This window comes from Hibiscus syriacus, unplaced genomic scaffold (assembly GCF_006381635.1).
Source record: "Hibiscus syriacus cultivar Baekdansim isolate YM2019G1 unplaced genomic scaffold, ASM638163v2 tig00110890_pilon, whole genome shotgun sequence".
Lineage (NCBI taxonomy): Eukaryota > Viridiplantae > Streptophyta > Magnoliopsida > Malvales > Malvaceae > Hibiscus > Hibiscus syriacus.
In genome coordinates, this window is record NW_024062900.1 from 14,626,362 (window position 1) to 14,638,790 (window position 12,429).

At 34.7% G+C, this 12,429-nt stretch overlaps 1 protein-coding gene across 1 annotated transcript; it reads left to right on the top strand.

Annotated features, from left to right (window-relative positions):
* Positions 1 to 5,569: 5,569 nt before the first annotated feature.
* On the top strand, positions 5,570 to 8,411 carry LOC120144801 (probable metal-nicotianamine transporter YSL7). Its single transcript, XM_039158767.1, has 6 exons — positions 5,570 to 6,087; positions 6,173 to 6,336; positions 6,466 to 6,563; positions 6,647 to 6,781; positions 6,892 to 7,081; positions 7,161 to 8,411. The coding sequence occupies exons 1-6, from the start codon at positions 5,697 to 5,699 to the stop codon at positions 8,256 to 8,258; spliced, it is 2,076 nt and encodes a 691-aa protein (XP_039014698.1). The 5' UTR covers positions 5,570 to 5,696; the 3' UTR covers positions 8,259 to 8,411.
* The last annotated feature ends 4,018 nt before the right edge of the window (positions 8,412 to 12,429 follow it).

Genomic DNA, 12,429 nt, shown 5'->3' on the forward strand with positions numbered 1-12,429 from the left:
AAGACTAAATTAAGCCGAAGTCTTTATTTGTAGGGTAAATTACATCGTTCATCACTGAACTTTATTTTCTCTCCTATTTTACTCATCGACTTTCAATTTTTCTATTTTGCTCATTGAACTTTACAGGTTGAATCATTTTGCTCAATCTGTTGTTAACTTTTCAAAGGTTTTATGACATGACACAAGTATCAAAACAACATCGTTTTGAAAAACTCAAATATACACCAAAACACCGTCGTTTTGAATCCTCTTCTTTCTCCTATTTTTTCTCTACATTGCAAATAAGATGACTTGTTTCCGCTAGCGGCCACCACATCATTTTTCATTCCGGCTATCGTTTACCATCGTTGATGATGGTCGTTCGATCTCAAAATTCATGGGTCGGTTCGTCTCGACCCCTTGAGTCCAAATCCGGTGGTTGTTTCACCGGAAAATGTCCCAAAATCTGTGAATTTTGATTTAAATGTTTCAACTTCCTCATTTTTAATCTCCAATTCATGGACTTCAGAGAAAGTTCTGACAAAATAGAGGTTGGATTCATACTTAAGGTGTCGAGGCGAATTGACCCATAAAATTTAAGACCGAACGACCCCCATCTACGACTGTCAATGGTGGCCGACGGAGCCGATGGTGGCATCCAACCAACTTCTGTTTTTATTTTATAGTTAGGTGAGCTAAATAGGAGCGAGAGTAAAGTTCAGTGAGGAACGGTGTAATTTACCCTTTATATTTTCAATTATTTATATTAAATAATAATAAAAATTATATGTCATCACACCGTCATAGAGTTAATTACAGAGTTAGTAAAATGATTCAACATGTAAAGTTTAGTGAGTAAAATAGAAAAATTGAAAGTACGCCAAGTAAAATAGAAGAGAAAGTAAAGTTTAGTGAGGAACGACGTAATTTACCCTTATTTTCACTCTTAAGTCGTAAAAAATAACATAACTCTCTTCTCTGTCTCATCTGGGATAGATACAACCTGATCGATTGTCGTTCATCGGTGTTGGCTACCACCATCGATGGTGGCTGGAAAAGATCTAAACCCATTGGAGTGTTCATCTTTTTTCTAAACTCAAACTACTTTTATCCTAAAATAACTCCAAAGCCTTAGATCTAACAAAAGAAGCCAAAGAATATATCTCTCGTCACCGTTAATCCTAAGCCCTCGTCAAAATATGTTGTTCCCCACCTACCAGTGAAAGTTTTGACCAAATAATTTCTCGATCTAAGGCCTAAAACGAAAGGTAAACGGTTGTTTTTCTAATATTTTTTTGAGTTTTCTTGTGTAACGCCTTGATTTTTGGGTTAAAAGTTTTGGGCTAACCCGAGAGTGATTTAGATGAATCCATTAAGCTTGTGAGAAACTCATGTCCAAATATAGAGTAGTTGGGCATGTATAGAGCCCATTAAGGTGTAACATGGGGTGTTTTTTAAAGAATGATGAATGAGGAAGAACCAAAAGAGAAGTTAACCCCTAAACTTTTTGAAAGCTAAAATCTCATTAAAATTGGAGAAGTTAACCCGAGAGGGATTTACATCAAATGGATGTAAAAATTGTATTTCTGATTGGAGATCTAGATGAGGAAATCTATATGGAGCAACCTCTTGGCTTCGAGGCGCCTGGCATGGAAGGCAAAGTGTATAGACTGAAAAGGTCACTTTATGGCCTGAAGCAAGCTCTTAAACAGTGATATGACAAATTTCACAAAACTATCCTGAGTTTTGGTTTGTTGTGAATAGTTTGGATGCATGCGTGTATTCGAGGATGTTTAGTACTAATTGCGTCATCATAAGTTTATATGTTGATGATATATTGATTTTCAGAACTAACATTGAGTCCATTAACAAAACAAAGAATTTTTTGTCTACTAAATTTAATATGACCGATTTGGGAGAAGCCGATGTAATCTTAGGGTTAAAGTTACCAAAATTGAAAAGGGATTTTCTTTAAATCAAACACATTACATTGAGAAAATGTTAAAGAAGTTTGACAGTTTTGATGTCGTCCCAGTTCGAACCCCTTATGACCCTAGCATGCATCTCTTTAAAAATAAAGGAAGTAATGTTTCCCAAACCGAATATGCTAAAATAATTGAAAGCCTAATGTTCTTAATGAGTTATACTAGGCCTAATATTTCCTACGTTGTGAGCAGACTTAGTAGATAACTCATAATTCAAGTGGTAAACATTGGGTTGCTCTTCGATGATTACTTAATTATCTTAAGGGTACGATGGATTGGAAACTTGAGTTTATTGGCTATACTGCATTTTTAGAAGGATATTGTGATGTTAACTAGGTTTCTGGTAATGATGAGGTAAGCTCTACGAGAAGGTATGTGTTTACTTTAGGTGGAGCATCGATCTCGTGGAAATCAACGAAGAAAACATGTATTGCTCGTTCCACTATGGAGTCAGAGTTTATAGCTCTTGATTTAGCTGGGCAAGAAGCTGAACGGCTCAGAAATTTATTAGTTGGAATTCCATTATAGGGAAGATTGACTCCTCTAGTCTCCTTACTGTGTGATTCACAATCTGCGATATGTATGGCTAAGAACCAAGCTTACAATGATAAGAAAATACACATTCATATAAGAAATGAATCGGTTATACACTTAATAAGGAATGGAGTACTCTCTTTATAGTATGTGAAGTAGAAAATGAACCTAGAAGATCCACTTACCAAAGGGTTAAGCAGGAAACTGGTCATAAATTCGTCGAAAGGGATAAGTTTAAAGCACATTGGTTAAGGAATTCATGGTGGATACCCAACTTAATTATCTAAGTTCAATGTGGTCAAACGAAACCACGGAAAGACTCGTAGTGTACATTTCTACCTACCTATCCCTATGACGAATAATGTACATACATATTATGAGTGCACATGATAAGCTTGATTGCTCTTAATAAATTCATAACCTAAGTTTTGGGTGGTCTTAGTGAGAATGACTTGATCAATTTACAAAATTTGGTTGAATATTTATTCTTAATAAGTTCGTAACCCAGTATTGAGCGGGTAGTCCTAATTGAGAAAGACAAGATGAACTTACTGCTGAAAAGGTTGAGTTTTATGAAAACTCTTAACGAATTCAAATCCAAGAGTTTGGATGGTCCTAATGAGAATGACATATTGAATTCATCGATTAATGAGGTTGAATATTTATTTTTAATGATTTAATATCCCATAGTATAGGTGGTTCATTTATAATGAACTTGAAGAAAATCACCATAACCTATGAGAGGTTGAGATGTTCTAAAAGGCTCTTAATTATTTCATAGCTCGATATTAGGGTAGTTTATGTTGAGATAAATCTGGTGAGTTAACCTACGTAAGTGAGAAGGATTAGTCACCTTCTATGAAAAAAATTGGGTCATTTTTCTAATACACTTACTAGAATCCAGAGGTAAGATGGCCAAATATACACATGTATATAAATCTGACACATCAAGGACTTTGGTGGATAAAGGGGTTAATTGTGTGTTATGAGTTTACATTATCTTAGAAAGTTCAATACTAGTTTCACTTATCTAAGAGAAAATTTGTTCATCATCACCATGTATTAGTTCAAGATACGTTCACTACTACTTAAGCAATTAATTCTGCTATTGCTCTTTTGAGAAGATTTTTCGAGTTTCAGAAGAATTCTTTCGCATTAACAGGGAATGTTGGTAATGCGTAAAACACTAACCCACATTGAGTGGAAAATACCACTAGGATTGGATATTTATAGTGTTCACTCTTCCTTCCTTTGTTGAGTGATAGAGAACAAGGGATAATCTCGCGCGTCGTCGCCGCCGCTGTCTGTCAGTCTCGATTTCTGAAAAGTTAAAATTTGAACTCTCAGTTTCCGAAATTATGTTTATGAAACGTTGGATGTATCTAGACAATATTTCAACTTTGTTCAGAGTGTTTATTGTGTCAGTCACATAGTAATTACACGAGTTACAAACAGTTGAGAATTAAAGGACGAATCTGGACTGCTTTAAGATTAGATTCATTCGTTTATAACAATAGTTTCAGACAGAGTTTAAATTCAGAAATTAATCATATTTATATATGATTTTGTTTTGGATGATTTTACCCCGATGCTAAGCCTGTAAATAGAAAGGCTTTCTAAGCTTCTCAACTTACTCTCAACTCTCACATATCCTCTCAACCTAAAGCACTTAAAGCTTCTTTTCTCTTAAGTTATCAGAAAAGCAGTACCACCGACAATCTTCTCCAATTTCGGTTGTACGAATTCTCGGAGCAACCGTGTCAACCTCGGGGGACAATCCGCCTGTTGCAAAGATTACACACATCGGGCTGAATTTGTTTTTAAGGCATTGGTTTTCACCACGACACAATTTCGGTTGTTCATATGTGTCATTGCTAACGTCTCTATATTTCCAACAATTTTGACATCGTCCCGTATAATAATTCATAACCAAAAGCACGCTATCTTAACCAGGGTTACCTTGTGGATGAAACACGACGATCGATACAGGAGACCAGAACATGGGAAAGCTTAGACAAATGGAAGCAGGGTTACTTTTAAATGGAAATTATCATTATTCATATTATTCCTAATTAAACATGAATTTATATTTAAAGAAAATCCAATTAAGTTGAACTTTCTACAATTGAAGGATGGCCTTAAAAAGATACAGCTAATGAAATGAAAGTAAAAAAATAAAGTGACAGATTCATCGAGGATTTAGCCAACGTAAATGGTAATCACAGCTAATGCTCTCTAATCAATTTATTATCATTTCAAACTCAAAATGGGATTATACAAAGATTGATCTCAATTTCACACCAATGATACTTATGAATTACTGAATTAATTTAAATTCTATACTTACCAGAAGGTTGACGTGCACTTATTTCAAATTATGTATTAATAATAAACACATATTTGTTAAAAATTGTAATATTTTTGTATGAATCAATGGTTAAAGGAATTGTTGTTATTCCCGGAGGTCCTAGATTCGAACACCAGAGATTAATATGTATATGAGGGTTTATTATTAACTAGTTGAGAGTCTTTAGAATATATATCACCAGTTGTAATCCCCTAGATTAATAAAAGATAACAATTATAATATTTTGATAACTTAAAAGTGGGAAGGTTGAATAATGATAGAATTTTGTTGAATATTTCATTAACACCCATGCTAAGAATTCTATAGAAAATAAAACTGATTATCAAAAGTATCATTATTCTATAAAAATTCTAATACAAATAAATTAAATTATAAATAAACAATCTTAATACAATACAATTATCAATCAAAATTTAAATCAGTACATTCTATCTTTATCTAAAAATAATACCAGTATATATTTTTACAAAATTAATTAATTTGGGAAATATTTCCCGAAAGAGAGAATTTGATATATACAAGGAATATAATGAATAGGAGTGTTAATTCCGAGAAGAGAGAATTTCGTGTGACATCTAAAAATCCATACAAGGAACAAACACTAACACTATCACAGTGTAGGCGCGAATTGAATCCCGATTCTATCAGATTCCTTCCCCATTGAACGTATCGCTGTGCCACCCCACCCTGTAACCGTCACCACTATAAAATCTCTCAGCCTTTGGATCATCTCTATCGCTCACATTTACCTGGATTTTCCCAATATTCTCTCGGATTTTTCAACACTTGGGATCTCCGCCGATTCCACTTTCTGAGAGAGAGAGGCCGCCATGGACAGGGAGAGTTCAAGAAACCAACATGAAGAACAAGTGTGGGAAACGCCGGCCATTGATGATGATAATCAATCGGCCGATAAAGTCTTGGTGGAGGCTGCTTTCAAGTCGACGCCGGTACCGCCGTGGACCCAGCAGATAACGTTGAGGTCTATGGTGACTAGCCTTATTCTGAGTTTGGTATTCAACTTTATTGTCTGTAAGCTTAATCTCACCACCGGTGTTATACCATCACTCAATGTGGCCGCCGGATTGTTGGGTTTCGCCGTCATCAAAGCATGGACCACCACTCTCGCAAAGGCTGGACTTTTGAAACATCCCTTCACTAGGCAAGAAAATACCGTCATCCAAACATGTGTCGTCGCCTCATCGGGAATTGCATTCAGCAGTAGTCATTTAAAACCCAGATCTTTTATTTTATTTCATTTCATTTTTGCTGTTGTTTACTGTTACATTTGTGTCTTATTTTATAGGTGGCACTGCAAGTTACTTGTTGGGGATGAGCCCCTATGTAGCAAGTCAAGGAGGCAGTGGAAATATGCCAGAGAATGTGAAGAAACTCTCTGTTGGTTGGATGATTGGTTTTCTCTTTGTTGTTAGCTTTGTTGGGTTGTTCTCCATTGTTCCCCTCAGAAAGGTTATTTCCTCTCTTTCTTTCCTTCGTCTCTCAAAATATTTGGCTATAATTCACATACATATTGTCAAAATAATGATTCAGAACATGCATTAAAATAACTATTTGAATCTTCTTTGTATATTACAACAGATAATGATCCTGAAATACAAGTTAACATATCCTAGTGGGACTGCAACTGCATATCTTATCAACAGTTTCCATACCCCCAAAGGTGCAAAGTTAGCAAAGTAAGTGTAATTTGATCACATCTCTTTGAATTTGCCTTTCTTAATCATCATTCATTGGTCTTGATTATGAATTGCTATTGCAGGAAACAAGTTCTTGTTCTCTTTAAAAGCTTTGCCTTTAGCTTTGTGTTTGCCTTTTTCCAATGGTTTTACACCGCTCTTGATGGATGTGGATTTTCTAGCTTTCCTACTTTTGGCCTCCAAGCGTACAAACAAAAGTATGTTGGTTTATTTTAATTTAGTATCTATCGAGTTAATTGTTATTGGCTTTTAACTTTTTTTAACTAGTGACCGACTAGATTGATTACATGATATCTTTTTCTTAAAGGTTTTACTTTGATTTTTCATCAACATATGTTGGTGTGGGGATGATTTGTCCATATATGGTGAATGTTTCTTTGCTTGTCGGAGCCATCATCTCTTGGGTATTCATGTGGCCAGCGATTGAGAACAAGAAAGGCGATTGGTATAGTGCTGATCTACCGTCAAGTAGTCTCCATGGTCTTCAAGGATATAAGGTATATGTATCAGCAGTTTTTGACTTATTAGCCAATGTTTATTTAGCATCCTCGGATTTATTTTTGTTGGTCTTAACAGGTGTTTATTGCTATTGCTATGATGCTTGGGGATGGTTTATACCATGTTGTCTTCATGTTAATCAAAACTATTCTCAGCCTAATTGCTAACTCTAGAAAGGACTCGTCTATTGTTGACCCTGCTGGTGCTGATGCTCAGACGGTAGACTACGATGAAGTTAGACGAACTGAGTTCTTCCTAAAAGATCAGATTCCGAATAAGGTAGCCATTGCTGGCTATGTTGCCCTTGCGATCGTATCCATAATTGCTGTCCCCTTCATCTTCCACCAACTAAAATGGTATCACATTTTAGTTGCCTACATCATTGCCCCAGTATTGGCCTTTTGCAATGCTTATGGTTGTGGTCTCACTGACTGGTCTCTAGCCTCCAACTATGGAAAATTGGCCATTATCATTTTCAGCTCGTGGGTTGGCCTTGAACACGGTGGTGTCATTGCCGGTCTTGCATCATGCGGTGTGATGATGAGCATTGTTTCTACAGCCTCTGATCTGATGCAGGACTTCAAAACAGGATACCTTACCCTGTCATCTCCCCGCTCTATGTTTTTCAGCCAAGTAATTGGGACTGCAATGGGTTGTGTCCTGACACCATTGGTCTTTTGGTTCTTCTATAAGTCTTACAATATCGGTGACCCTGACGGCACCTATCCGGCACCTTATGGTCTCTTATACCGTGGAATTGCACTTCTCGGTGTCGAAGGCATCTCTTCCCTCCCCAAAAACTGTCTTAATCTTGTCATCGCATTCTTTCTTATCGGATTTGCCATAAACTTGATTCAAGAGCTGTTGAGGCGTTATGAGACGAGATTCGGGATTTATAGGTTCATTCCAAGTCCCATGTGCATGGCTATTCCTTTCTACCTTGGTGGATACTTTGCCATAGATATGTGCGTGGGGAGTCTGATTTTGTTCATGTGGGAGAGGAGTAACAAGAAGAAGGCTACCGACTTTGCACCGGCGGTGGCATCGGGGCTCATCTGCGGGGATTCGTTGTGGAGTGTACCGGCTGCTATTCTGGCACTTGTGAACGTTACTCCTCCTCTTTGCATGAAGTTTTTCAGTGTCAAACAGCTCAATGAGCTCATGAAAGGAAGCTAATGCACTGCGTCGGCCCACACGTGTACATACGGTGCAGCAGCTATCCTATCACTTTATATTTTAGGATTTCATGGTCAGGTTTTTATATTTATCTGTTTTTTGTGGTTGGGAAATTTGGATTTAGTGGTTGCGTGTGTGTGTTTTGTTAGTTTGATTTTATTTTATTTATCTGTTTGTGTTCTTTTAATTATTTATTTACTGGTTGATATTCCATTCTTGTCACAATTATTTTCCTGTTTTTTCATAATGTACTCCTTAATTAATCAATGAAATTTTTATCCTTTTTCTGAAAATCCTTTTTGGGTTTCAATTATTGATTAAGGAATGTATTTTTTACATAATTATAATGATTCATTTTTTAAATGATTGATATTTTAAAAAGTAAATGTTTATAAAATATTAAATGAATTAAAATGGAAAAATCACGTCTTAAAATCTAATATGAGAACTCAATAAAATTAAATCGTTATAAAAAATATTTGAGCTCCAAAATTCGAAAGAAGACTTGTGAAGTATCGTTTTAAAACTTATAAAATGGGAAAGTAATTGAGAGGTAAAAAAGAAAGTCTAAAAAATTATATATAATTGTAGTGACACCATAATGATAATATTTTATTATACTTATAAAATATTTTATAAAATATATATTTGAGCATCGTTGAATAAATAGTTATATGTGAAAGGATAAAAAAAAGTATATGTAAGTTTAAAGTTCTATAGTACATATTAAATCAGCTACTATAAAGTATTAAGAGTTTTTGGGTCGAATAACTCTTTCATTTGTTGTCGAGGAACAATAAAAAGAATTTTACCTATTTATTTATCGTAGTTAAGACGTTAACATATCAACAGTTCCATTATATTTGTTGGATTAACAACAATCCAATGCGAAAACAATTCAAATATTTTATAGATTCACAATTTATTTCCATGATGATTCACACACGTTGCAACAAAGGACATTCAATTCCACTGCAGAATTTTGTCTTACAGTTTGTGTATAAACATGAAACAAGAATAAAAAGAAAGAATTAATAAAATAAAAAATATTCGATTAAATAATCTGAATAAAATACATAAATAAATATACGAAGAGATATAAGTTGAGGCCTACAGCTAAGAAGTTTTCTTAAGGATTTTCGGCTTCTCTTTTGGTGTTTGAGATCGTTGTTCGTCTGTCTCCCAGGATACAACAATTAGATGATCAACTACAGTTGCATTGCTACAGAGATCATGAACTATTTATTGTCTTCGTCTATCACCAAAAACTAGAGGAGAATAAAACTTTTTGAATAGTATTTGAGTTGTTTGAATTCTGTTTAACCTAGTAGGTTTACACAATATTTGTAAGGATTTCAAATTGTGAACAATCGAAAATTTTTGACCTGATGAAGCATTAACGAGAATCAAACAATCAAGAAATTTCCAAAAGTACTGTTTTGATTAAAGGAACCTTTTAATATGTATCCTTTTAATTCCAAAACAAATTTTGAAAATATATGCTCTATTTGAGGAAAAATATTTCATATTTGGGTTAAAATATCGCAAGTCTGCAAAGAGCATGACCAGTTCGGACATTCACGTTCCCACATCATGCATATCTGCACATGTACGAACCAACAATTGGTTCCACGTTTTCCTGAACAACGTTTGGATCAATTTCTCATTCAAAACTCCAAAAATATCGGTTTTTTCCAACAATCCCCCACATGAATAAAATTGATTATTTTATCAAAAACATTTTGACCCAATGTGGTGATAAACTTTAAAATTGATAGTTGCATAGAATAGGTAGGTTTCCTCCTTTGAACCTTTCATTGAGATAGCATATTTACTTTATTGGCTGACCAGTAGACGTGATGTCCTTGAACTATTATGTTGTTTGTGTAAACGATGATATACTTCACACAACCACCTTTCAGACAAGAATTTTAGTTCTCATGGGTATGTCCATAAAGCCATGAACATCGTTTGGTTCTGCAAGAGTTTGAAAGAACCATGTTCGATAGTGTTGAAAACACTTTGATATTTTGATATATAAAAAATTGTTAAATAGTTTTTTTTTACAAATTTTAAGATTATATTCGTTCAGTCATTCGAATATATAAATTATTCTTTGAAGTTAAAATGTCACTTTTACTCCGCACTCTAATGAAAAATTGAGTCATATAATGAAAATATTTTTGAAATAATTTTTACTAAGAGCTTCGAACTTCAATCGAGTCAAAAATATTTTTTAAGCATAGTAGTATGATACTACTAGAATAGTACCAATATTGTTCAAGAAGTATTGATACAGATATCGACGCTGAAGCCCAAAATGATGAAGTAGTACCGATACTACTATGGCAGTACCGATACTGTATACAACTGTGTCAAAACAGAATACTAAAATGGTATCGATACTATATACAATATTGATACTACTTAGTATAGTAGTATCGGTACTCCTAGATTTGGTACCGATACTACCTTTTGGTTTTGAATCCATCAAAATTCCAGTATACTAAAATGGTAACGTTACTATATACAGTATCGATACTACTGAATATAGTAGTACCGATACCCTTGTGCCAGTATCGATGTTAGAGTTTCCCAACGTTCAATTTTTTGTATTTAATGCAGGGAGTATTGATACTGAGAGACCGAGTACCGATACTACAAGCTTTTGGACAATATTTAATGCAAGAAACTACCTCCCAACGGCTCTATTCACTCCCACAACAAGTCAATTCACTCCCACAACAACTCAAACGGTTGGAATTGATTAAGTATAAAAACAAGATCCCAAGTCATTTGTAAAGACAAAAGTCAAAAAAGAAAGCCAAAAGAAATAAATTTGAGCCAAATCAAGTCAACATTTTTTAATATTCCTTTTGTTCTCAAAGAACACTTCTTGTACTCATTTGTATTCATTTCTCAATTGTTCTTATTTGTTATTGAATTGTGCAAACACATTCCTAGTGAGGATTTTATAAGTTTACAATTTGTAATTTTCTATTTGAGAGAGTGTCTCAAGAATTTAGGGTATAATTCTTGAGGGAGTTATAAGGTTACAACTTATCCTCAAAGGTAGATACAAATTAATGAATTTGTGGAAATCCTTAGTGTGGATAGCTAAGGTAGTGGATGTAGACTTTATTTGATAAAGTCGAACCACTCTAAATTCTTATGTTCAATTTTTATATTTTTTCTCTCAAGCTTCCACCAAAATTTTTAATTGTCAATTCACCCCCTCTTGGCTATTTTATCCATCTGATTGACTCAACAGATAGTCTCCTTGAAGCAATCCCACTTCACTATCACATAAGTGACTTATGTTGATCGACTCATCAAAGCTGGCAATGATAATTAAAAGCTTTGCTTAACATATACCAATTTGATCATTGTTTACATCATACGAATAGACTTGGAATAAGAAGCCCCTACAGTAGCCACACACGGTTTATGCAATTAGGTTGCCCATTTGAACCTAGATCTTGGGATCTCCAGTCAACTAGGTAGGGTTTTCCTTCACATAACACCTTTAAATTTTATGGGCTTTAGTCATGTCGACACCGTTTTTCGCCCGGGCTGGGAAAGACCGATACCGACTCGGGGGTTTTCTCTTTGAAAATCATTTTGAAATGTGAGGAGTTGCCACCAATCATTTAAGGTGAGATTGGAACACCGTAAAAACTGGGTGATTTTAATAAAACATTTCATTTTAATAAAATACCGAGTTTAGGGTCTACAAAAGTCCAGAAATTAGGTTCGGGAGTCAGTTACGCGCGGGGAAGAATTAGCACCCCCACAAGCGCCCAAAAATTGGTACCTAGTTGGTTACCCTATATCTAAAATCGGAAATTTTAAGTTCGATCTTTTTTTAATTTAAAAATCATTAAGGATGCAGAGTTTGAAAAGGGTATTCCTTTATTGAGACCGATAACATTCGCCCCCGAGCGTAAATGCGGGAGATCAGTTATTGTGCCTAATAACCGAACATTGCATCGTTTTTAGAAAACATGATGTGGTTTTAAAAGGATGTCGACTTATTTAGAGAATTACCAGTAGTCACACCCCGAGCACGATCGCGGAGGATATACTGTTAACTCCTTAATATGAACATTGCCCTTAAGTTTTAAAAACAATCCAATAAAGTAAAATTTTATTTAATCCTAATTATACTAAA

What these genes read in the sequence shown, in the direction of transcription:
- LOC120144801 (XM_039158767.1), top strand. Translation starts at nt 5,697, where the DNA reads ATGGACAGGGAGAGTTCAAGAAACCAACATGAAGAACAAGTGTGGGAA. An exon ending in AAAGGTGCAAAGTTAGCAAA is followed by an intron (nt 6,564 to 6,646) that starts GTAAGTGTAATT and finishes TTGCTATTGCAG; the next exon opens with GAAACAAGTTCTTGTTCTCT. An exon ending in CTCCAAGCGTACAAACAAAA is followed by an intron (nt 6,782 to 6,891) that starts GTATGTTGGTTT and finishes TTTTTCTTAAAG; the next exon opens with GTTTTACTTTGATTTTTCAT.